Consider the following 27,189-nt stretch of genomic DNA (forward strand, 5'->3'; position numbering starts at 1 on the left):
CTCTTCGCAGCCGGCCCACCGATTCTCCGGCCTGAGTGGGCCGAGCGGCCGTAAAAAAAGAGCCGAGTCCCACCGGCGCCATTCTAGCCTGCTCTGGGTCGGCGGGACCTCAGCGTGTAAGGGTCGGGTGGCGACCTTTTGGGGGGCAGGAGGGGTCCGACCCGGGGGGGCCTCCGATGTGGCCTGGCCCGCAATCGGGGCCCACCAATCGGCGGGCCGGCTTCTGTGGCTGGGGCCTCCTTTCCTAAGCGCCAGCCCCTGTAGTCCTGTGCCATGTTGCGTCGGGGCCGGCGCGTTGAAGGAGGCCACTGCACATGCGCGCGTTGGCACCGGTGTCACTGCGCATGTCCTCGTTGGCGCTGGTGCAACTGCGCATGCACAGTTCACACCGGGATCTGCAGCTGGAGCAGTGCAAACCGCTCCAGCGCCGTGCTGACCCCCTGTAGGGGCCAGAATTAGACGTGGGAGCAGCCCGTTCATGCCGCCGTAAAACGCGATGGGTTTAGGATGGCGTGGACACTCTGCCGTGGGATGGGAGAATCCCGCCCAGGGTACGATTCAGTGGACAAAAATTCAAGTCCGCTTTTGGGTGCGTTTGGCAGGGTGCTTCTCAGTGGCTGCAGCGCTGAGAATCATCCTGCTATTCATTGGCAGATTGGTGTGTTTTTTTGGCCTCGGGGTGTTTCTCCCCGCCAAGGCCACAGTTTAGTCGAGTTCCTGCTGGCACGTCGATCTCATCAGCAGGAATGGTTCCTTGCAGATCAGTGCGTCATTTTGAATGGCAGCCTTGATCTCGACCCTGCCCTTTCGCCACCCCATCCCTCTGCTTGATGGACGCCTCCTTCATCCCCCCCCCCCCCCAACCTTGTTGAGGCCCCTGGATCGCCCCTCATGCCCCCTCAAATGGGAATGGTTCGCCGGGCCCTGGCACTTGGGGACACTGACACTGCCAGGGTGTCTGTATGGCACATCCAGTGTCAGGCTGGCAGTATCAGGTGCCTGGATGCCAGAGGGAGTGTGAGGGTACTATCCTGCCCTTTCCACAACCACCTGGGGGTCCCTAATGGCCAGCGAGACCACCAAGGTACTGACTCGCCTGGTCCATGTTTGTGAAAACTAATGCTAAATGGAGCCCTGGCGAGGTCTCGCAGGAGCAGCCATGGACTCACGGGCACTGGGTGAAAGCGGCGACTGGGTATTTAAATGAACCTAATGATTCATTTAATTATGCAGATCTGGTTCACGATTAGCGAAGGCGAGATCAGGATCGTGCCAGGCAGAGCGAGTCAGGTGACCTGCAATCGGCCCCCACAAAGCCCGATTTGGGGCTGTCCCGGAATTCACCCGACGCGGCAACGCGGTCGCTGAATTGAACCCTCAGTTTGGGAGGTAGAACAGAATAGCTGATAGAGAATCAGCCTCCTGTCCTTATTTGTTTCCCAATTCCTTAACAGTGAAGGACAATCCTCGAAGGAGAACATTTGCACATAACTGGAGACCTTTATCCTTCTTATAGTTTTAGTGAATCTACTCTTCAGCCTTTCCAAAAATGTAATACTGCCGCATGCTGCCCACCACTACTCCATTGTTTCCTTTGCTAACTGGCTTTCCGTCTGACAGCAGCCAGATCTTATTGCTTGAATATGTCTGTCCCCTCTTTAGCTCGATCCCTGATTATTATCCCACATTTATTTTCCAGGTTTCGGAGTCTGTCGAAACTTTCCAAACACACCGGACTGGACAACCGTTGCATCAACTGCTTTGTATCCCTGAAACCAATCACGTGATAGGTAAGAACTTACATCATCAAACTTTCTTCAATTATTTTGCCAGCGATGCTTCCTTGTTCTTCTGAGAGGGGTAAGAACTGTCTCCTTGAATATTTTTCAGGGGACTGATTCTCAAAATAACCTTTTGTAGTGTCAGAATATTAGGGTATACTGAGGTAAATTTCTCCCTCTCTCTACCTGCAGTTCTTGGTGCTGACACTGAAGGCTGGCTTTCAGGCTGAAAGTAAATCCACTCACAGGGGCCCAGATTTCAGCCCCATGATTTTAAATTTAATTCAGGGACCTGGGGCGAAATTCTCCGTTATCGGCGGAAACTCCGCCGATCGGCGCAAAAAACGGCGCAAATCCCACTTGCGTCACGTCATAAAAATGGGCCGATAGTCTGCGGCCCGAAATGGGCTAGCAGCGACGTAACGGGATCCGCGCTTGCGCAGTGGTTCACGCCGTGCAGCGTCATACGCGCTGCACGGCGTGACGGCTCATAAGGCCGCGCAGCTCCCCCCCCACCCGACCGGAACAGCCGACCGCAACACCCGACTTGATGGCTGGCCGTCGCTCAGCCCCGAGGTTCGAGTCACGCGATGTGGAGGCGCTCCTGGATGCGGTGGAGCAGAGGAGGGACGCCCTGTATCCCGGGCACGGCCGCAGAGTTGCCCCACGCCACAGCCGGCGTCTGTGGAGGGAGGTGGCAGAGGCCGTCACCGCTGTGGCCCTGACACCACGGACAGGCACCCAGTGCCACAAGAAGGTGAACGACCTCGTCAGAGCAGGCAGGGTGAGCGTCCCCCATATCCCCCATATCCCCTCTCCCCCAAATCCCCCCCTCCCCCATATCCCCCATATCCCCCCTCCCCCATATCCCCCATATTCCCCCCTCCCCCATATCCCCCCCTCCCCCATATCCCCCATATTCCCCCCTCCCCCATATCCCCATATCCCCCCTCCCCCATATCCCCCCTCCCCCATATCCCCCCCTCCCACATATCCACCCTCCCCCATATCCCCCCTCCCCCATATCCCCCATATCCCCCCTCCCCCATATCCCCCCCTCCCCCATATCCCCCCTCCCCCATATCCCCCCTCCCACATATCCCCCATATTCCCCCCTCCCCCATATCCCCCCTCCCCCATATCCCCCATATCCCCCCTCCCCCATATCCCCCATATTCCCCCCTCCCCCATATCCCCCCTCCCCCATATCCCCCATATCCCCCCTCCCCCATATCCCCCATATCCCCCCTCCCCCATATCCCCCATATCCCCCCTCCCCCATATCCCCCCCTCCCCCATATCCCCCCTCCCCCATATCCCCCCTCCCACATATCCCCCATATTCCCCCCTCCCCCATATCCCCATATCCCCCCTCCCCCATATCCCCCCTCCCCCATATCCCCCCCTCCCACATATCCACCCTCCCCCATATCCCCCCTCCCCCATATCCCCCATATCCCCCCTCCCCCATATCCCCCCCTCCCCCATATCCCCCCTCCCCCATATCCCCCCTCCCACATATCCCCCATATTCCCCCCTCCCCCATATCCCCCCCTCCCCCATATCCCCCCTCCCCCATATCCCCCCTCCCACATATCCCCCATATTCCCCCCTCCCCCATATCCCCCCTCCCCCATATCCCCCATATCCCCCCTCCCCCATATCCCCCATATCCCCCCTCCCCCATATCCCCCATATCCCCCCTCCCCCATATCCCCCCTCCCCCATATCCCCCATATCCCCAAGTGAATCCAGCCCTAACCTTAACCTCTGCAATGCACGCGCAACCGATGGCGTGCATTCATATACCTGCCTAACACTGTTGCCTTTTACCCCTGCCACCACCCCCCCCCCCCCCCCCAGGAGAAGCGCGCACACAACAATAGGGAGCATGTGAGGACTGGAGGAGGGCCCGCTGATGAGAGGCCACTGACCGTACACGAGGAAAGGGCCCTGGAACTGGCTGGCGGACCTGACGACCGGGAGGTTGCTGATGCAGAGGTCGGGGCCCCACGAGCAAGTGAGCCACCAACAGCCCGTCCCCATATCCCCCCTCCCCTATATCCCCCTCTCCCGTATCACCTGATCACTGCCTGATGTCTAACCATGCATGCTTCATTGTGTATCGCAGGACCAAACGTCCAGGCACCCATCCCCGCAGATGCAGACCGCCCGCAGGATGCCCCTCGGAGACCACGGGAGACGGAGAGACCCGAACCCTCCAGCATGCGACGCCCGCAGGATGCCCCTCGGAGACCACGGGAGACGGAGAGACCCGAACCCTCCAGCATGCGACGCCCGCAGGATGCCCCTCGGAGACCACGGGAGACGGAGAGACCCGAACCCTCCAGCATGCGACGCCCGCAGGATGCCCCTCGGAGACCACGGGAGACGGAGAGACCCGAACCCTCCAGCATGCGACGCCCGCAGGATGCCCCTCGGAGACCACGGGAGACGGAGAGACCTGGAGCAACAGGGAGACGACACCCCCGTCACGTGCGGGAGCGACCACCCAGCGATGAGGGGGGCAGCCACAGGCCCCCGTCACATCCGAGCCAGGACACCACTACCCAGGACACCACTATCCAGGACACCCCTACCCGGGACACCACTACCCAGGACACCCCTACCCGGGACAGCACTACCCGGGACAGCACTACCCAGGACACCCCTACCCGGGAAGACGAAATACCGGACAGTGACTCAGAGTGGATGGGTGGAGACGAACCCCCACCCCAAAGTGCCATGGACTCAGAGTGGGACGAAGAGCACGACACAACGCCACTGCTGTCACCAACACCCTCCACCATCGCAGAAACACTCACCACGGTTGGGCACTTTAGTGATGAGGCGTCTGGTACACTCACTGGTGCGCACAACACAGCCGTCCCGGTACAGCAGGTGGAGGTAGGAGCAGCAGAGGGACCGGGCGGTCGGAGGGCAGCCCAGGCCAAGCGAACATCTGCCGCCCAGATGGATCCCGGGTTCCTGCAGTTACCACACCCACACATAGATCCGATGCAACCACCGACACGGAGACGAGCGAATAGGGTGACGGGTGGCTTGCGGCGGCTGCGGTCGCAGGTGGAGGAGTCCACCCGCGTCCAGGAGCTGGGAGTGGTCCCGGTCATGCGTGCCACCCAGGCTGACACCGCACGGGTGGCGTCCGCGGTGGAGGCAATGGGTGCGACGGTGTCAGACATGGGGAACGGTTTGCGAGGCCTGGGGCCTTCCGTGCAGGCGGCGTCTGTGGCCCAGGAAATGGCTGCCCTCTCACAGGAGGCCATGAGCCAGTGCCAGCGCCAGATGGCAGAGGCGCTCAACGCCATAGCCCAGTCTCAGCAGGCCATGGCCCAGTCTCAGCAGGCCATAGCCCAGTCTCTGCAGGCCATGGCCCAGTCTCTGCAGGCCATGGCCCAGTCTCAGCAGGCCATCGCTGAGGGCATCGGCGCCAGTGGCCATGTGCGAGCTGGCGTCGCACTGTCGCAGACAGGGTTCGACAACCCCCTGGGCTCCATGGCTGCAAACCTGCAGACCCCTGTCGATACCAGCACGGGCCTCCAGGACTGGCAGCGCCAGATGTCGGGGGCGCGTCGGATGGCCAGTCCGTTCGCATCCCCCACCCATGTAGAGGCCTGGGGGCCATCGGGCACCCCGAGGGAGGAGGAGGTGGTGTGGTCCATCCCGGCTCCCTCTGTAGGGGAGGTCCCGGTACACCGCGACACCTCGGACTCCCCCCCTTCCGTCCCAGGTGCATCGGGTGGGCAACGGGCAGGACAGGCTGGCAGCTCGCCATCCCAGTCGCCCGGGCCGCAGCCTGGCCCATCTAGGCCAGGACGCCCCAGGAAACGGCCGCCAAAGGGATCCAGTGTCAGAGGGCAGGAATCACAGGAGTCCACCTCCAGTTCTGCTGTACCGTCTGGGGAACCACGTAGACGTAGTCAAAGGGCCCGTAAGGCCAAACAATTAGACACTGAGTAAGTTGGCACGGGTGCAGGGCACAGATGAGTTTTAGGCGCTAGGGCACGTGCATGAACTCCTTTGGTTATTAAAGTCAATGTTACACCTACCGAAGCTGCCTTTATGCTCTGTCCAAAGTGTGCGGGGGTGTCATGTACGTTGAGCGCAAGTGTGTGTGTGAGGGGTGGTCTTACCTCAGCCCCAGGTGAGTCTGCCCCCTTCCCCCTGGGCCGCCATCAACATCCCCCGGGCAGAGGACGGGACCGTGCGCTGCAGTATCACAGCCGCATGCAGGGATGGTCCGGGTGGATGGTGGTACTGTGGCCATGGGTCAGACATAGTCCAACGATGTAGAGCCAGGAGCTCATCGGAGGCGGGCTGTCATCATTCTCCATGGCCTGCGATAGACACGCGTCCACCCGCAACTGGGTGAGCCCGGCCCGTTGTGCCGCCGGTGGATCGGCAATTGGGAGTGGGGGGGTGGTGTGCATGCGGGTGGGGTGTGTGGGGTTGGGGAGGGGGGTGATGGTGCTGGGTGGATGGATGGGTGGGGGGTGTGGGTGGTCGGCTGTTGTCATGGTGTGCGGTCTGTGGCCATACTACCCGATTCCCACGCCCATCTAGTCAGTGAAGCGGGCGTCTATCAGTCTGTCCCGTGCCCGCTGGGCCAGCCGGTAACGGTGGACAGCCACCCGTCTGTGTCTACCCCGTCTGCCCTGACCATTGCCCCCATCCCCCTCATCTGGGGAGGACTGGGCCTCTTCCTGCTGCTCCTCCACTCCGCCCTCCTCTGCCTGCGGCACATCGCCCCTCTGCTGGGCTATGTTGTGCAGGACGCAGCACACCACAATGATGCGGCCGACCCTATCTGACCGATACTGGAGGGCGCCCCCAGAGAGGTCCAGGCACCTGAAACGCATCTTCAGCACGCCAAAGCACCTCTCGATCACTCCCCTTGTCGCTACATGGGCATCATTGTAGCGGTTCTCCGCCTCATTGCGTGGCCTCCGTATAGGCGTCATCAGCCACGATCGCAATGGGTAGCCCCTGTCGCCCAGCAACCAGCCCCTCAGCCGGGGATGGCGTCCCTCGTACATGCCGGGGATGGATGACCGCGACAACACGAATGAGTCGTGTACACTGCCTGGGTAACGGGCGCAGACGTGCAGGATCATCATGCGGTGGTCGCAGACCACCTGTATGTTCATCGAATAGGTCCCCTTCCTATTAGTGAACACGGCCCTGTTATCTGCAGGTGGCCGCACGGCGACGTGCATCCCATCGATCGCGCCCTGGACCATGGGGAACCCGGCAATGGCAGAGAAGCCCACGGCCCGGGCATCTTGGCTGGCCCGGTCCACGGGGAAGCGGATGTAGCGGTGCGCCATGGCATAAAGGGCATCTGTCACTGCCCGGATGCACCGATGCACCGATGTCTGCGATATGCCGGACAGGTCCCCACTCGGTGCCTGGAATGACCCCGTTGCATAAAAGTTCAGGGCCACCGTAACCTTGACGGACACGGGGAGAGGGTGTCCCCCGCCAGTGCCACGCGGTGACAGGTGTGCCAGCAGGTGGCAGATGTGTGCCACGGTTTCCCGGCTCATCCGGAGTCTCCTCCTGCATTCCCGGTCCGTGAGGTCCTGGTATGACTGCCGGGGCCGGTACACACGGGGCGCCCTCGGGTGCCTCCGTTGCCGTGGGGCCGCGACGTCCTCCTCCCCCTCCTCGTCCTGTCGGTCAGGTGTCCCTCCAGCCTGGGCGGCTGCCGCCTGCCCCTCTGCGGCAGCCTGCGCCGCCTCTCTGGCACGCTCCTCCTCCTCCTCCTCCTCCTCCTCCTCCTCATCCAGGGCAACATAGACATGAGCGGCTGCCACCACGGCGGCCAACATCGCTGGATGATCTGAAAACATGACGACCTGGTGGGGGGGAGGGGAACGACGACATGTCATCATTGCCCATATCCCCTCCTCCCCCCAGCCAGGTGGCATGGACCGCATGGGTCCAACTGTTGGAGGCTGGCACCTGGCCAGGTGGACCAACTCATTTGCCCTCCCATCACCCACCCCGGCACGGACCCCCCCCCGCCCCAACCTCCACCCCAGCACGGACCCCCCCCCAACCTCCACCCCGGCACGGACCCCCTCCCCAACCCCCAACCTCCACCCCGGCACGGACCCCCTCCACAACCCCCAACCTCCACCCCGGCACGGACCCCCTCCACAACCTCCACCCCGGCACGGACCCCCTCCACAACCCCCAACCTCCACCCCGGCACGGACCCCCTCCCCAACCCCCAACCTCCACCCCAGCACGGACCCCCCCCCCCCAACCTCCACCCCGGCACGGACCCCCTCCACAACCCCCAACCTCCACCCCGGCACGGACCCCCTCCACAACCTCCACCCCGGCACGGACCCCCTCCCGGCACTCCCCCGGAGCCCAGCCTACTCTAACCACCCCCCCCCCCCCCCCGCCGCACACACACACAAGCCGAGACACACCTCTTCTCAGGCAATCAGTCTGCGGCCACGCCATTTCCTGCCCAGAGCCAACCCCCCAGGCCGTCACTCACCTCCTCGCTGGTCGGCGTGAGCCTGGAGCACCGGGTCACGCCGATGAAAAGGAGGTTTGATTGACGTCGACGTGAACGGTCATCACGTCGACGGGACTTCGGCCCATCCGGAAGGGAGAATATCGGCAGGCCGAAAATCGGCTGCCTTGCGCAGGCCCGTGACATTCTCCGCGGCAGCGGCGCCATTAACGCCCCGCCGACTTTTCTCCCTTCGGAGACTTCGGCGGGGGCGGGGGCGGGATTCACGGCGGCCAACGGCCATTCTCCGACCCGGCGGGGGGTCGGAGAATGACGCCCCTCATCTCCACCCAAAACTGGCAGGAAAGTAATATCTGGTGGGCAGGTCATCATAAAAACTCATGTGTCAAAAGACCGAAAGTCGACACCAAAGTAAGGCTCCACAGACCAGGAGATGGAAACATGACATCCACCCCCTCCTCCCCCCACCAGCCCTGCTCCCATATTATTCAGCCTAGGGCCTCAGTTTAACGGAGAGGCAGTGCCTCCAACAATGACGTACTCTCCTGATTCTTCAGGAGTGTCAGCCTGGATTACATGCTCAAGTCCTGCAGTGAAACTTAAAATTGGACACCAGAAATGAAACTGTTGCTACAACTGATTCATGCTAGTCCAGAAAGAAAAGATTATCTTCATTAAAAAATATGTAATAAAAAAAATAGATAAAATAAGATGCATTCCCACTCTTGGTTGGTATATTCTTTATACATGAATTATATGTTGACACAGATCAGAAAAATCCCAAGTGCCCTCATTGATTGGTGCCAATGTGGTGCTACTTTTGACCTCAGAGCATCAGGACTTGGGTGATGAAAAATGAAGCAGCATAGGCTCCCTGCACCCAGTCTTTGTGGGAGGCCATTGCCAAAAAGTGGGCTGATATGACTATCAGGGGTGGACAGGATCTGGCACTGGCCAGTATTCCATTGGCCTGTGAAACTGACTGTCTGGCAACACATCTGAAGAACCATTGCTTCGGTGAGGTACTAGTGAGCTGCCTTTGCTTCCTTCTCCTCCTGCGAAACTGTACTCTTGTAATGAGTCAACATCCTGAGAGTGGGCGATGAGTAAGAAGGAAACTGCGAAATTACTTTCTAATCTTTGCACTTCTTTCCATGGCAGGTTTCAGCAGGCAGCATAGAGACGTGACGGTGTGGAAGTACAACAAGATGGGCTGTATCACAGTGTTACGAAGCAGGCAGCCCGCCGAGTGCCTGGCTTACAGTGAGTAAATGTACCTGAAGCAGAGGCCATAACATTGTTCCAGTTCACTGTTGGTAACAGAAAGGCTCACCCACTCCGTTCACTCATGTGTTTTACACTTAAAGTCCATGCTTAGTAAAAGGGCTCCCAGAGGGTAATGGAGATGAAGGATCAATTTCTGGGGTGTTGGGCAATATGAGTTGGAAGGTTGTGTGTTCAAGATCACTTCATTGAGCTTATACCCTAGGCTGACATTCCAGTGCAGTATTGAGCAAATGCTGCACTGTCGGAGATGCCGTTCATCTGATGGGACACTAAATTAAGATCCTGTCTGCCCTCTCAAATGGATCTAAAGGAACCCATTGCATTATATTTATATCTCAACCAAAGAAAAATAGTCAATGAAGCAATTGCTTCATTGCTGTTTGTAGGATTGGCCTCTACACAAATTGGTTGCTCATTTTATATACGACAGCAAAAATTACGCTTCAAAAACTCTCTCAATGCCAGTAAAATCCTTTACTGAAAAAGGATGTATGAAGCAGTTAGGAAATATGTTAAAAAGGCTGGTATGTTATGTGCAAACAAACTTGCTGGTCATTAAAGGTGTTTTCCTGAACCATTCTCTCCTTCATTAAAGCATCCTGTTGTCAGGCATCAGTCATTAAGTGATGGATTATTGCCAGAGCCACCTGGACATCAAGTGATAAGAAAATTAGAGAGAATGGCATGGCCATTAGTATAAGGGAAGTAGCTTGTCTAGGATCCATTTTGAACTTGCTCGACATCACACAATATTTGTCTTCCTACCTTGCTGGTGTTTTACACCCAAAATATCGATTGTGTTTTGGCAAGGTTTGGAAGTGACTCTGATGAGGTGATATGTACATACGTTTTCAGAATTGATACACTTTTCAGGGGGGATGGGGTGGGGGAATGCAAATGGATAAGGCTATTCCTGCAGTGCCCTAAATATAGTATATGAAACAGGACTCTCATACCAAACGGGCACAAGAGTCTATTGCAGCTGAGAAAGGGCAGAACTTTCCCATGTCCCCTTCAGGATGAGCTTATTGCCAGGGGGGGAACGGACGTGGGGTGGCAGGGAGACAATGCAGCGGGAGCTCCAAAATTTTGTTTCACACTGGCGTAAAAGGACGGCGGGATCTTCGGCTCCCGCCTGCCATGGAAGGTCGCCATTCCTGCCAAAGACCAGTGTGAAGCTAATTTTCTTCCAGATAATGGGATACCGGTGAAGACCCAACTGAAATCATCTGCTCCAAACTCCCCCACCACCCAACCGTCCATGAAGCCAGCAGGAAAACACACAAATGCAGAACATGTCCAGACCAAAATATGTACACATCAGAACTTACCTGAAGAAGGCCTGGGGCTGCCTCTAGAGTTCAGGATTGAGGCCACCAGCAACCATGGACCCTAGAACACCACAGCAATGGTGGTGGGGAGCATGATGCACGATCAATGACCACTAAAGCGAGGTTGTAGTCCAACTGAAGGCTTTAATAAGCTAGATGTTTCCCCCAGCAGCTCAGGTACAGAATGCAGGCTGCTGGGGCGGCACGGGCTCTTTTACCCCGCCTTGCAGGGCGGAGCTACCATACAGCTTGCCCAATAGGAAACATACAATGTCTACCAATGGTGTTCCAGCATTACCAGGTACCGTAATACCTCTACACAGACTACCACATTCACCCCCTGTTAAAAAAGAGTCCGGCGGGGGTGGTGGCTTGATAATACAACATGGTAACGTGGTAGAAATTATAGTTATGGAGGTACCGTAATACCTCCGTACAGCGTTTTGTAACTATTTACAATTCTATTTACCATTTACAATTTATAATTCATAATTAACTATACACTTTAAAATGAAGCAATCAGTCGATCGGGGGCCCTAGTCGTCCTCTGTGATCATCGAAGCTTCGGTGGTGACTCTGGTGGAGGCTCAGGCGTCTTTGACTCCGGGGGCGTGGCCTCGATCTCTGTGGCAGCTTCGACACCCCTAGATGGCGCTGGTGGGGAAAAGGTTGACCTGGGAAGGGATCGCCTGCGTGGTGTGTCGGTTGGTCGGGGGGCCTAGCCGGGGCCGGCGGAAGGACTGATCCTCCTGTAAGGTGCACTGGTGGAGTGGAGGGTGGGACAGGTGGCTGGGATGTGCGTGGGGATCCGGCGGGTGCCAGGTCTCGTAGGGAGACCGTATCTTGTCCGCCGTCGGGGTACGCCACGTAGGCGTACTGGGGGTTAGCGTGGAGAATGTGGACCCTCTCGACCAACGGGTTCGACTTGTGCGCCCGCACGTGTTTTCGGAGCAGAGTGGGTCCGGGAGGCGCCAGCCAGGTCGGGAGCGAGGTCCCAGAGGAGGACTTCCTGGGGAAGACAAGGAGGCGTTCGTGAGGTGTTTAGTTGGTTGTGGTACAATGCAGTGACCGGATGGAATGGAGGGCATCCGGGAGGGCTTCCTGCCAGTGGGAGACTGGGAGATTCTTGGACCGTAGGGCCAGTAGGACGGTCTTCCAGACCGTTCCATTCTCCCTCTCTACCTGTCCGTTACCCCGGGGATTGTAACTGGTCATCCTGCTCGAGGCGATGCCCTTGCTGAGCAGGAATTGACGCAGTTCGTCGCTCATAAAGGAGGACCCCCTATCACTATGTATTTAAGCGGGGAACCCGAACAGTGCAAAGATGCTATGGAGGGCCTTGATGACGGTGATTGCGGTCATGTCGGGGCAGGGGATGGCGAATGGGAACCGGGAGTACTTGTCAATCACGTTCAGGAAGTACATGTTGCTGTCGGTGGAGGGGAGGGGGCCTTTGAAGTCCATGCTGAGGCGTTCAAAGGGACGGGAAGACTTTATCAGATGCGCACTCGCTGGCCGGCAGAAGTGCGGTTTGCACTCCGCGCAGATTTGGCAGTCCCTGGTGGCTGTCCTGACCTCCTCGATGGAGTAGGGCAGGTTGTGGGTCTTGATAAAGTGGAAAACGTGAGTGACCCCTGGGTGGCAGAAGTCCTCGTGGAGGGCTCGGAGGCGGTCCACTTGTGCATTGGCACATGTGCCGCGGGACAGAGCATCAGGAGGCTTGTTTAGCTTCCCGGGACGATACAAGATCTCGTAGTTGTAGGTGGAGAGTTCGATCTTCCACCGCAAGATCTTATCGTTTTTTATCTTGCCCCGCTGTACATTATCGAACATGAAAGCAACCGACCGTTGGTCAGTGAGGAGAGTGAATCTCCTGCCGGCCAGGTAATGCCTCCAATGTCGCACAGCTTCTACTATTGCCTGGGCCTCCTTTTTGACTGAGGAGTGGTGGATTTCGGAAGCATGGAGGGTACGTGAGAAGAAGGCCATGGGCCTGCCCGCTTGGTTGAGGGTGGACGCAAGAGCTACGTCAGACGCGTCGCTCTCGACCTGGAAGGAGAGAGACTCGTTGATGTCGTGCATCGTGGCCTTTGCAATGTCTGCTTCGATGTGGCTGAAGGCCTGGCGGGCCTCTATCGACAGGGGAAAAGCTGTGGATTGGATCAGGGGACGGGCCTTGTCCGCATGGTTGGGGACCCACTGGGCATAGTAACTGAAAAACCCTAGGCAGCGCTTCAGGGCCTTGGAGCAGTGAGGGAGGGGGAACTCCATAACGGGGTGCATGCGTTCAGGGTCGGGGTCTATAACTCCATTTCGCACTACATAGCCGAGGATGGCTAGGCGGTCAGTGCTAAACACCCATTTATCCTTGCTATATGTAAGGTTAAGGATCTTTGCGGTCTGGAGGAATTTTCGGAGGTTGGTGTCGTCTTCCTGCTGGTCGTGGCCGCAGATGGTGACATTATCGAGATACGGGAATGTTGCTCGTAAACCGTACCAGTCAACCATTCGGTCCATCTCGCGCTGGAAGACCGAGACCCCGTTGGTGACACCGAAGGGAACGCTTAAGAAGTGATAGAGCCGCCCATCTGCCTCGAAGGCAGTGTATTTACGGTCACAATTGCGGATGGAGAGCTGGTGGTAGGCGAACTTAAGATCCACCGTGGAGAAGACCATGTAATGCGCGATCCTGTTTACCAGGTCTGATATGCGGGGGAGAGGGTACGTGTCCAGCTGCGTAAACCTGTTGATGGTCTGACTGTAGTCGCTGACCATCCTATGCTTCGCCCCAGTCTTTACCACCACTACTTGAGCTCTCCAGGGACTGTAGCTAGCTTCAATGACTCCTTCCCTCAGTAGCCTTTGGACCTCTGACCTAATAAAGATCCGGTCCTGGGCGCTGTACCGTCTGCCCCTGGTGGCGACGGGTTTGCAATCCGGGGTGAGGTTCGCAAACAGGGAAGGCAGATCAACCTTGAGGGTCGCGAGGCCGCAGACCGTGAGGTGGGTATAGGTCCGCCGAATTTGAAAGTTAGACTTTGGAGATTACACTGGAAATCTAAACCTCGGAGTGTGGCCGCGCAGAGGTGGGGAAGGGCGTAGAGTCGGTAATTTTTAAACTCCCTTCCCTGGACTGTGAGGTTGCTACACAAAACCTCGTTATCTCTACTGAGTGGGAACCGGAGGCCAGGGAGATCTTTTGATTAACGGGGTGGACGAGGAGAGAACAGTGCCTTACCGTGTCGGGGTGTATGAAGCTCTCCGTGTTCCCAGAGTCGATTAAGCAGAACGTCTCATGCCCGTTGATTAGTACTGTTGTTGTAGCAGTTGAGAGTGTTCGAGGCCGGGAGAGATCCAGGGTCACCGAGGCTAATCTCAGCAGTTGAGTGTTCTCTTCGGGCGGTGTGCGGTCAGCCGGGCTGGGGTCCTGGGAGTCCATCCAAGATGGCGGCTCCCATTGGTCGCACATGGGGTGCACAAAATGGTGGCGCCCATCCATCGAACATGGCGTCTGCGGGACATGATGGCGGCGCCTGGGGGCCGCATGTGGCCCTGGAGTAGGAAGATGGCGGTGCCCGCTGGTCGCACGGGGACCGTGGAGAGGTTTGTGGTGGCGGTCCGCATTCGCTGCCGGAGACTGCGGCGACCGCACGGGCCTGGCATATCACCATGAAGTGGCCCTTTTTACCGCATCCCTTGCAGGTGGATGCGCGGGCCGGGCAGTGCTGCCGGGGGTGCTTGGCCTGCCCGCAAATGTAGCAGCGGGGCCCCTGGGGTTGTCAGGCCGCCTTGCAGCACAAGCTTGTGGGGGGATGGGGGATGTCTCGTGGTCGGCTGCGGAGGGGTTCCATGCTGCCCAGGGGGCTGCCGCGCGGTCGGGAACGTAGGCGCGGGCGTTTCTGGAGGCCACGTCCAGGGAGCCTGCAAGGGCCCGTGCTTCCTTGAGGCCTAAGGTGTCTTTTTGCAGCAATCGCTGGCGGATTTGGGAGGACAGCATACCTGCCACGAAAGCATCCCGGATCAAGAGTTCTGTGTGGTCGCTCGCTGAAACTTGCGGGCAGCTGCAGTTTCTCCCCAACACCAGGAGAGTACGGTAGAATTCTTCCAGCGAGTTCCCCAGGGATTTGTCGCCTTGTTGCTAGCAGATGTCGGGCATAGACCTGGTTTACCGGGCGAATATAATGTCCTTTTAGCAGCTCTATTGCTGCATTGAAGTCTTCCGCGTCCTCGATGAGCGTGTAAATTTCCAGGCTCACCCTGAGTGCAGGACTTGTATTTTCTGTTCTCCCGTGGGTGTGTTTTCGGCAGTTCCGAGATATCCTTTAAAACACGCCAGCCAGTGCTTGAAGATTGCCGCTGAGTTCTCCGCATGGTAGCTGAATTGCAGACACTCCGGCTTGATTTGGAACTCCATCCTTTTAAATCTAGCTTATTAAATTGATGCATGTTAATGACCACTAAAGCGAGGTTGTAGTCCAACTGAAGGCTTTAATAAGCTAGATGTTACCCCCAGCAGCTCAGGTACAGAATGAAGGCTGCTGGGGCGGCACGGGCTCTTATACCCCGCCTTGCAGGGCGGAGCTACCATACAGCTTGACCAATAGGAAACATACAATGTCTACCAATGGTGTTCCAGCATTACCAGGTACCGTAATACCTCTACACAGACTACCACAGAACATCTATCAGATCTGCCAACGTCAATGGATCCACCTTCCAAGTTCAGAATGTTCATGGAGGTCCATTTTCTTTCTTCAATGGTGGATCAATAATGTCTGCAAGCCTTTTAAAAATGGCACCCAGACAGCAGGCCGCAAGCCATCCACCTGGCCCCTTGCATGAAACGCCGCAAACCCCCAATGCATATTTAATGAAGTCAAGGTCACATAGGTTGGAGATTTGGGCAGAGAAATAGCAAATGGAGTTTAATCCGGACAAATATGAGGTAATGCATTTTGGTCGGTCTAACATAGTGAGGAAATATACAGGAAATGGCAAATCTCTTAGGAATATAGAAAGTCAGAGAGATCTGGGTGTACAGGTCCACAGATTTTTGAAAGTAGCAACACAAGTGGACAAGCTAGTCAAGAAAGCATGTGGAATGTTTGCCTTCATCGAGTATAAAAAGTCATACTGCAGTGTAAAGCACCTTGGTAAGGCTGCACTTGGAATATTGTGCACAATTCTGGTCGCCACACTACCAGAATGATGTGAAGGCTTTGGAGAGGGCGCAGAGGAGGTTTACCAGGATGTAGCCTGGTGTGGAGAGTGTTAGCTATGTGGAGAGGTTGAATAGACTTGGACTGTTTTCATTAGAATGACGAAGCTTGAGGGGCGGCCTGATAAAGGTCTGCAAGATTTTGAAGGTTATGGATAGAGTGGATGGGCAGGCACACTTTCCTAGATTGGAGAGGTCAGTCACTTCCCCCCATATCCTTTGATCCCATTAACCCCAAATGCTCTACATAACTGTGTCTTGAAAACATAGAGGTCATGAACCAATGGCCATGCTGCGCTGGAAAAACAGCTTGCCGTGGTGCAGCGTGCCCGATGAAAGCCGGGAGACTTCATCCCGGAATCTACCCAGCTTGCTGCGCCTCGCGAAATCCAACGTATTCCATTGTGGGCGGGATCACTTTTTGGCTAATCTGCATACTAGAATGAAACAGTAAGTCTCACTCTAATGTGCAGATTCCTGAAGCACCTTAAGTTTTGGGATTCATCCCTTTCGCCTCAGAGATTCTCGGTGAGCACCGTTCAGCACTGGTATATGACTCTGACAGAATGTCTCATCACCAGAACTTACAAACAAGCACCAAGACCTAGCTTGCCTGGTGGTGAGAAGGGCCCTCCCCGTCAGAGTCTTCATGTACACCCGAAGGCTCAGCGCAGTTGCACGCTGCCCTCAGAGTGGCTGTGGGGGAAATGAGATGGTCACACACCTCCTTGTGGAATGTGCCTTTGCAAAGAAGGTCTGGAGAGAGATGCAGTGGTATTTGTCAAGGTTCAGCCCAAGCAGCTCTGTGACACAGGACTCTGTGCTCTACGGACTGTTTCCAGGGACACACACCGAGACAAACATCAACTGCTGCTGGAAGGTCATCAACTCGGTGAAAGACGCTCTTTGGTCTGCCCGAAACTTGCTGATCTTCCAGTACAAAGAGCTGTACTCGACCGAGTGTTGCAGACTGGCACATTGCAAGGTCCAGGACTACGTGCTGAGGGACACACTCAAGCTTGGGGCAGCTGCCGCCAAGGCGCAATGGGGAAAGACCACTGTGTAAGGTCTTACCAGCAAATGTACACCGAGGGGCGGGTAACAGAGTAAACCCCCCTCGGTGTGGGTCATTAACACTCCAATGTATAAAAGAAACATGACAATGTAAATGTTTGAGAAGGAATTGTAACGTAAAGAGCGATATGTGTGTAATGTTATCAAAATTGAATGGAAGAAAGTCAAGGGAATGTGTAACTCTGATGGAAATGTACAGTCAAGACAATTTGAAATGTTCTCTAATGTTTATGATAGATTTTATGAATAAAGTATATTTTTGGAAAAAAAAACTGGTCCCCACAAACTGGGAACTGACGGAACGGCACTCGTGGGAATTCGGAGGCCCACAGCTGCATGCCCTTTGGGCAGGCTGGTGCCCTGGCAGTGCCACCAGGGTACCAGCCTGGCACTGCCAGCTGGCATGTGCCACTGCCAGGGTGCGAAGTTGGAATTTATTGTGCACATGTGATTGAACTGGGATGCCCAGTGGGGGTGGCTGGGGACCCTCCCACAGCATGTTGGGGCTGGGAGGGAGGCCGGGGATTGTTTTGGGGGCCTTGAAGATTGGAACTCCATTTAAAAATGGCATCTTGATCTCTCGCTACACTGTACAAAGCAGGGCTATGTGTGTCCTCGGCCACCCATTCCCCGTTCAGGCCCCTTATACAACACTCGCTGGGGGAATTTGTTCCCTTTTGGGAGAATCTAACCCGACTGTTTTGGCTTTAACTACCTTATGTAGTAGTGGATCCCACAGGCTGACCATGATGAGATTAAGTGGAAGTCTTCAAAATTATGAGGGGCTTTGATGGGGGACAAAAAGGAAAAACTATTTACATTCATGGGAAGTTCAGTGACACAGATTTAGGATCATTGCAGAAACACTATGGAGAGAGATGAGGATTTTTTTTTTACACAGAACGATGTTATCACCTGGGGAAATGTGACTCCTGAAAATGTAATGGAAACAGATTTGATTTTCTGGCATGAACACAATGTAAATCTTTCTGATCGTAATTTCTCAAAAGCATATTTGATGTATAGTTGGACAGGAAAATAAACTGCAGATCTACAGAGAAAGAGCAATAGAGTGGGAGTAATTGGGTGGCTCTTTCAAAAAACTAGCATAAACAGGATGAACTAAAAGGTTTCCTGAGCTGCAAGTTTCTGCAAGGGAACTCAACTTGATATTTAGGGTTGTATGCCTCTACTTTTGTTATAGTCTCACCCTTTTATTGGGGTATGCACACGTGGCACCCTCTTTGTCATTGAGTTCACTGATGAGCAACAAATGTGAACAAAATGGTGAAGTTTTCCAAAGACTTTACACTGCCAGGAGCAAGGCTCTCTGTCCATTGTAGATAAGCAACTGTCACAGTTGAAACAATCATTGGGCAAGTCACAGTTCTGTTTGTGAGACTGCAGTTGTTGCTTCCACATGAACTATGAACAGTCCTCACAGGAGTTAAACGTGAAGTGCAGCAGTTACTGTTGGCAACCTCAGCATCAGTTGCTCTGAATTCTGACCGCTACGGTGATCTTGCTAACTCCAGCAGATCTGACAGCTCTGTTTTTCTTGAGTGCTTTGCAATATCGTTGACTAGAGAGACAACCTTTGATGATTTGAGTTTTGATTTCCAGCTCAAGGTGTTTAACATCACCAAACTCACATTTGTTTGCGAGTTGCTCAGGCGTGGGGAGTATTTGTCAATTGTATCATTTGCTTCTTGTTTAGCGTGTCAAAAGACAATTGCTTTGTATACCTTATTTTTTCTTGGGCGTGAAATAGGTTTGCTATCAATCTTCTGGCTGAGTCACAGGCATTTCGCTCAGGTGTAAACGTCTTAAATGTATCTTCTAATTCTTCACCTCCGTAGTGGAGGAGTAAAGCATTTGTCTGTTGTCATCTGCGATTGCAAAACCTGCCAGCGCACCTTCAAAGCCTTGCACCCACTGTTGCCAACATAGAATATCATTATGGGCACTGTGTACACATCAAAATGCGATACATTGGTAGACAGTGCCACCTTGATCTGCAGTGCAATGATATGACATGATCAGGGATCCAAAATCACATTCCTTTCAGAGGGAAACCCCTCAGTAATGATCCACAATTATTTTTTCTTTGGATTGTTTTTTTTTGTCAAGACCAATGTGCGCAAACACTGTGCAAGTTTTTCTCGTGCTAATCCCAAAATGGAGTGCTTCTATGTGTCTAACAACATCCCCATTAATGAGTTCCCTCCTAAATCTCCAACTAAAATGCTGTCTGCAGAAAGTAGACAAAGATCTTCCAAATGTTTCACACCGAAAAACAATGTTTCCTATTTTTCACAATCCTCATTGGCATTGTGAGAATTTCATTAGGAAGAAGCAGCAAAATACAGCAAAATTCAGCAGGAAGCATATTTCATAGATTTCATAGAATTTACAGTGCAGAAGGAGGCCATTCGGCCCATCGAGTCTGCACCGGCTCTTGGAAAGAGCACCCTACCTAAGGTCCACACCTCCACCCTATCCCCATAACCCAGCAACCCCACCCAACACTATGGGCAATTTTGGACACTAAGGGCAATTTAGCATGCACATGCTGTTGAAACATGGATTCTTTCACTCCCCTTTCAGACACCGTCTGATGGTATATGAGTATGGTAGCCTTTAGTGGGCGAAATGCACAATGTAAGTTTTAATACACAACAATAAAAGTTGCAATAAAGATGAAAATATGTTTGCACTTCAGGTTGGTCTCCAGAATTCTACCCTCTGTAAACTTGCGATCATCCAAAACACTGTGGCACATGTATTAACTTGCATAAAGTCTGTTCCCCTCACTCCTGTTCTCACTGGCCTACATTGGGTCATGGTCACACAATGTCTTGATTTTAAAATTCTCATTCTTGTCACCAAATCCTTCCATATCCATGTAACCTTCTCCAGCCCCATTATCCTGCGAGATATCTATGTTCTTCTAATTCTGTCCTTATGTCCATCCCCATTTAGTCATTAGTGACCACAACTTCAGTTGCTTAGGCCCCAAGGTCTGCTACATCCTCCTACACCTCTCCTCCTCACTAGCGCAATTTCCTCCTTTAAGACACTCCTTAAAGTAAGCTTTGACAAAGCTTCTGGTCTACTAGTTCCTGCTAATAATAATAATCGCTTATTGTCACAAGTAGGCTTCAATGAAATTACTGTGAAAAGCCCCTAGCCGCCCCATTCCGGCGCCTGTTCGGGGAGGCCGGTATGGGAATTGAACCCACGCTGCTGGGTTTGTTCTGCATTACAAGCCAGTTGTTTAGCCCACTGTGCTAAACCAGCCCCTGGTTCTAAGACCCAGGCCAGAATTATCCAGCCTCACTGGGGTGTGTTTTCCCATGGCAGAGGCGGCAAGCTATTGGTCACTAGCAGGATCTTCTGGTCCTGCCAAAGTCAATGGCAATTTGCATTGCTCGCCAGCTTTGCCGCCAAGCAACCAATTCAGCCCTCAGTATCGTATTTTCTTAGAGAATGCTCCTGCATTGTGCCTTGGGATGTTTTATTACATTAAATGTGCTATATAAAAATAAGTTGTTGTCTGTTCTCCTTGTTTCCTGTTGTAACACCCTTGTTGCCAGTGGAGGCCAACTCATTCTGTGTTTCCTGGGATCCTGGCTCAGTGTCACACCACACTGGGTATAACATTCACCCACTGAGGCCGGATCTGCTCTTTTCAGTGAATTCAAATGAACAAAATTATTGTCTTCATCAGACCATGTGCCCTTTCCTTCTTAGCCCAGAAGGAGCCGATACTGCTTTTCGGTGGACACAATGACGGGACAATTATAAAATGGGAAAGGCAACAGTCATCTTACTTCCTGTACAGGTCAGAGCTCATGCTGAACCACTTTTTATTGTGTCAATTACCCCTTCTGAAGTTATTGGCTGGGGTTGTTAGAAATTGTAGGTATGTACGTACATCCTTGACACCAGACCACTGATTCTCTGGGCCTCCTGTTGTTAAGCAGTTCCTTACATGGATTATTAAGGCAGTTATTTTATCCAAGCTTGTACCCTGCAGATGTGATAAATGTAAGAAATTATATATATTGTATTTTATATCTGCTGTGGTAATGTTATTTAAAACCTGGGTTAAGACCATAAAACCGAAAGATATAGGAGCAGAATTCGGCCATTCAGGCCATCGAGTCTGCTCCGCCAATCAATCATGGCAAATATGCTTCTCGTCCCTATTCTCCTGCTTTCTTCCTGTAACCCCCGATCTTCTTATTAATCTCAAACCTATCTATCTCTGTCTTAAAGACACTCAGTGATTTGGTCTCCACAGCTTTCTGCGGCAATGAGTTCCACAGATTCACCATCCTCCGGCTGAAGAAATTCACCCTCATCACAGTTTTAAAGGATCGTCCCTTCAGTCTGAGGATATGTGCTCATGTTCTAGTCTCCCCTATTAGTGGAAACATCTTCTCCATGTCCACTCTATCTAGGCCTCTCAATATACTGTAAGTTTCAATGAGATCCAACCTTAATCCTTCTAAACCCCATTAGCACGATAGCATTGTGGATAGCACAATTGCTTCACAGCTCCAGGGTCCCAGGTTCAATTCCGGCTTGGGTCACTGTCTGTGCGGAGTCTGCACATCCTCCCCGTGTGTGCGTAGGTTTCCTCCGGGTGCTCCGGTTTCCTCCCACAGTCCAAAGATGTGCAGGTTAGGTGGATTGGCCATGATAAATTGCCCTTAGTGTCCAAAATTGCCCTTAGTGTTGGGTGGGGTTACTGGGTTATGGGGATAGGGTGGAGGTGTTGACCTTGGGTAGGGTGCTCTTTACAAGAGCCGGTGCAGACTCGATGGGCCGAATGGCCTCCTTCTGCACTGTAAATTCTATGATCTATGATCTATAAAGATGAGATCGCGAAGCACTTGGAAGTGCATGGTAAAATAGGACTGAGTCAGCACGGCTTTGTCAAAGGGAGGTTATGTCTGACAAATCTGTTAAGAGTTCTTTGAGGAGGTAACAAGCAAGTTAGACAAAGGAGAATCAGTGGACGTGATTTATTTAGATTTCCAGAAGGCCTTTGACAAGGTGCTGCATCGGAGACTGTTCCATAAGTTAAAAGCCCATGGTGTTAAGGGTAAGATCCTGGCATGGATAGAGGATTGGCTGACTGGCAGAAGGCAAAGAGTGGGGATAAAGGGGTATTTTTCAGGATGGCAGCCGGTGACTAGTGGTGTGCCTCAGGGGTCTGTGCTGGGATCACAACTTTTTACAATATACATTAATGATCTGGAAGAAGGTACTGAAGGCACTGTTGCTAAGTTTGCAGATGATACAAAGATCTGTAGAGGGACAGGTAGTATTGAGGAAGCAAGGGGGCTGCAAAAGGACTTGGGCAAGCTAGGAGAGTGGGCAATGAAGTGGCAAATTAAATACAATGTGGAAAAGTGTGAGATAATGCACTTTGGAAGGAGGACTCTAGGCATAGACTATTTTCTAAATGGGGAAATGCTTCGGAAAGCAGAAGCACAAAGGGACTTGGGAGTCCTTGTTCACTATTCTCTTAAGGTTAATGTGCAGGTTCAGTCGGCAGTTAAGAAGGCAAATGCAATGTTAGCATTCATGTCAAGAGGGCGAGAATACACAACCAGAGATGTACTTCTGAGGCTGTATAAGGCTCTGGTCAAACGCCATTTGGTGTATTGTGAGCAGTTTTGGGCCCCGTATCTAAGGAAGGATGTGCTGGCCTTGGAAAGGGCCCAGAGGAGGTTCACAAGAATGATCCCTGGAATGAAGAACTTGTCCTATGAGGAACACTTGAGGACTCTGGGTCTGTACTCGTTGGAGTATAGAGGGATGAGAGGGGATCTTATTGAAACGTACAAGATACTGCGAGGCCTGGATAGAGAGGACGTGGAGAGGATGTTTCCACTTGTAGGAAAAACTAGAACCAGAGGACACCATCTCAGATTAAAGGGATGATCCTTTAAAACAGAGATGAGGAGGAATTTTTTCAGCCAGAGGGTGGTGAATCTGTGGAACTCTTTGCCGCAGAAGGCTGTGTATGCCAATTCACTGAGTGTCTTTAAGACAGAGATAGATAGGTTCTTGATTAATAAGGGGATCAGGGGTCATGGGGAGAAGGCAGGAGAATGGGGATGAGAAAATATCAGCCATGATTGAATGGCGGAGCAGACTCGATGGGCCAAGTGGCCTAATTATGCTCCTATGTCTTATGGTCTTATGGAGTACATACCCAGGGTCCTCAACCGCTCCTCATATGACAAGTCCTTCATTTCCGAGATCATTCTTGTGAACCTTCTCTAGAACCACTCCAAGGGCAGCACATTCTTGTTCATTTACGGAGTCTAAAACTGTTCACAATCTTCCAAATGGGGTCTGACCAGAACCTTATACAGCTCCAGCAGTACATAAAGAACAAAGATCAATACAGCACAGGAACAGGCCTTCGGCAATCCAAGCCTGTACCGGTTATGATACCAATGTTGGCCAAAACCCTCAGCACTTCCTAGTGCCATATCCCTCTATACCCATCCTATCCTGTATTTGTTGAGATGCCTTTTGAACGCCGTTAATGTATCCCTACTCTTGTAGTCTAACCCTCTCAAAATGAATGCTAACATTGCATTTGCCTTCCTAACTGCCAACTGTACCTGCATGTTATCCTTGCGGGAATCCTAAACTAAGTCCCTTTGTGCATCAGATTTCTGAAGCTTTTCCCGATTCGGAAAATGGTCTATGCCCTATTTCTTCCTACCAAAGTGCATAACCTCACACTTTTCCACATTGTATTCCATCTGCCACTTCTTTGCCACTCTCCTAGCCTGTCCAAGTTCCTCTGCAGCCTCCCTGCTTCTACAACCTCACCTGTCCGCCTACATATCTTTCATAGAATTTACAGTGCAGAAGGAGGCCGTTCGGCCCATCGAGTCTGCACCGGCTCTTGGAAAGAGCAACCTACCCAAGGTCCACACCTCCACCCTATCCCCATAACCCAGCAACCCCACCCAACACTATGGGCAATTTTGGACACTAAGGGCAATTTAGCATGGCCAATCCACCTAACCTGCACATCTTTGGACTGTGGGAGGAAACCGGAGCACCCGGAGGAAACCCACGCACACACGGGGAGGATGTGCAGACTCCGCACAGACAGTGACCCAAGCCGGAATCGAACCTGGGACCCTGGAGCTGTGAAGCAATTATGCTATCCACAATCCTACCGTGCTGCCCTTCTTTATATCTTTGTATCATCTGCAAACTTAGCAACAATGCCCTCAGTTCCTTCTTCCAGATCGCTAGTGTATATTGTGAATAGCTGTGGTTCCAACACTGACTCCTGCGGAACACCATTCATCACAAGCTGCCATTCCTGAAAAATACCTCTTTATCCCCACTCACTCCTTTTGCCAGTCAGCCAATCTTCTATCCATGCCAGTACCTTGCCCGAACACCATGGGCTCTTATTTTATTTAGCAGCTTCCTGTACGGCACCTTGTCAAAGGCCTTGTGGAAATCCAAATAGATCACGTCCACTGGTTCTCCTTTGTCTAACTTCCTCGTTACCTCCTCAAAGAATTCTAACAGATTTGTCAGACATGATCTCCCCTTGACGAAGCCAAGCTGACTCAGTCCTGTTTTATCATGCATTTCCAAGTACTCTGCAATTTCATCCTTAATTTAAAAATATATAATTTTATTCAAACCAGGACATACATAAACATGGACACATAATCAAACAAAAACATAACAATTCACATAATTTGACATTTTTTCCCCTTTTTCTCCCCTTAACCATCCCCTACCACCTCCTCCCCACCCGCTGGCAACAAACAGGGACACGAACAGCCTCCAGCTCACCAAGAACTGCCCCCTCTAAGCCTCGAAGGGCAAACTTAATCTTCTCCAATTTAAGGAATCCTGCAACATCCCCCAACCATACCAAAACCCTCAGTGGCTCCACCAACCTCCACTGCAATAGAATTCGGCCACGGGGGATCAGTGTGCGAAGAGCAACTAAATCAGCCCCCTCCCTTCCAACAGTGCCTGCAGTTCCAACACCCCAAAGATCACCACCAGAGGGCTCAACGACATCTCCACCCCCATAATTTTTGATAATGTTTCAAATATCGAGCCCCAGAGCCCCACCAATCACGGACATGACCAAAACATGTGGACATGTTTTCTCAGCCCCCCTCCACATCTCTCACACTTATATTCTACCTCTACAAGGAACCCACTTATCCACGCCAGTGTCATATGAGCCCTATGCACCACCTTGAACTGTACCAAGCTCATCCTGGCACAGGGCGACATTGCATTTACCCAGTGCATAATCTCACTTCACACACCCCCATCCAAATTTCATGCTCAGATCCTCCTCCCACATCCGCTTTTCCTCCTCGATTGGTGCTTTCCCTGTCTGTAGATGTCTGCGATCCTCCCGTCCCCCAACTCATCTGGCGATAACAACCTGTCCAACAGAGTGTGCTCCGGAAACCGAGGGAACGAGGGAACCTTCTTCCGCACAAAGTCTCATAACTGTTAATATTTGAATCTCTCCCCCCCCCCCCCCCCCCGCCTCAAACTGTGGCAACTCATATTTCTCCTGCAACTCCCCCAAGCTTGCAAACCTTCCTTCCACAAAATAGTCCCTCACCCGTTTCACCCCTTCCATGTGCCACCGCCTATATATCGCATCCATCTCTGTCAGGGCAAACCAGTGATTCCCACAGATAGGGGCCAGCGCCGACATACGCCCCATGCCAAAATACCACTTCAGCTAGTTCCAATCCTTTAAGGACGAAGCCACCACCAGACTGGCCGTACACCTCCCGGGGCAAACCAAAGTGGGGACACAGCCTGAGCCCCCAAACTTACCCACACACACAATGCCTCCTCCACCCTGCACCCACTCCGACCCCCCCTCCTCCCCCCACCACTGCCAGACCTTCTCTGCATTTGGCACCCAGTCATAATACAGTAAATTCGGGAGTGCAAGCCCCCCATCCGCCAAATCCGCAGTATCTTGCCAGCCCATAATAAAGCCAAAATTAACCTGTCCACTCTACCAAAAGATGCCTTTGGCAGGAATATCAAGAGGGATTGAAACACAAAAAGAAATCTTGGCAGGACATTCATCTTGACCGTCTGCACCTGCACAGCTAATGAAAGTGGGAAGACATCCCACATCTTTAGATCCCCCTCCACCCTCTGTACCAAGCCAACCAGATTCCATTCATACATCGTGGCCCAGTCATGAGCCACCTGAATACCTTGATACCTGAACCTATTGCTAGCTAGCTTAAATGGTAGGGCACTCAAATCTGCCCCCGACCAATCTCATCCTGAATAATCGACTCTAAAATCTTACCAACGATCAAAGTCAGGCTAACCGACTTATAATTTCCTGTCTTCTGCCTCCCTCCCTTCTTAAACAGAGATGTTACATAAGCCATTTTTCAGTCTTCTGGGACCCTCTCTGCCTCCAGTGATTCCTGAAAGATCACCAATGCCTCCACAATCTTCTCAGCTATCTCCTTCAGTACCCTGAGGAGTAGTCCATCTGGTCGGGGTGATTTATCCACCTTCACACCTTTCAGCTTCCCCAGCACCTTCTCCTTAGTGATGGCCACTACACTCACCTCTGCCCCCTGACTCGCTAGAAGTTCTGTTATGCCATTGGCATTTCCCATTACTACTTCTCCAGTCTCATTTTCAAGTGGTCCAATGTCAAATCTTCTCTCTCTCTCTCTCTCTTACCTTTTATATATCGAAAAGAAACTCCTGCAGACTTCTTTTATATTACTAGCCAGCTCACACTCACATTTCATCTTATCCCCCCTTATTGCTTTCTCTGCTTGCTTTTAAAGGCTTCCCAATCCTCTGGCTTCCCACTAATCATCACCACATTATATTATTTGTCTTTTGTCTTAATGCTGTCCTTGACTTCCCTTTTCAGCCATGGTTGCCTCGTCGCCCTCCTTA

The 27,189-nt window shown here is 52.8% G+C and overlaps 1 protein-coding gene across 1 annotated transcript in view; it reads left to right on the top strand.

Annotated features, from left to right (window-relative positions):
- LOC140426773 (uncharacterized) overlaps window positions 1–27,189 on the top strand; it is a 118,289-nt gene that overhangs the window by 22,248 nt on the left and 68,852 nt on the right. The window contains exons 6-8 of the mRNA XM_072511929.1: window positions 1,700–1,790; window positions 9,457–9,558; window positions 20,959–21,049. Coding sequence (XP_072368030.1) covers window positions 1,700–1,790; window positions 9,457–9,558; window positions 20,959–21,049 — 284 coding nt within the window. The remainder of the gene's footprint in view (window positions 1–1,699; window positions 1,791–9,456; window positions 9,559–20,958; window positions 21,050–27,189) is intronic.

This window comes from Scyliorhinus torazame, chromosome 7, assembly GCF_047496885.1.
Source record: "Scyliorhinus torazame isolate Kashiwa2021f chromosome 7, sScyTor2.1, whole genome shotgun sequence".
Taxonomy (NCBI): domain Eukaryota; kingdom Metazoa; phylum Chordata; class Chondrichthyes; order Carcharhiniformes; family Scyliorhinidae; genus Scyliorhinus; species Scyliorhinus torazame.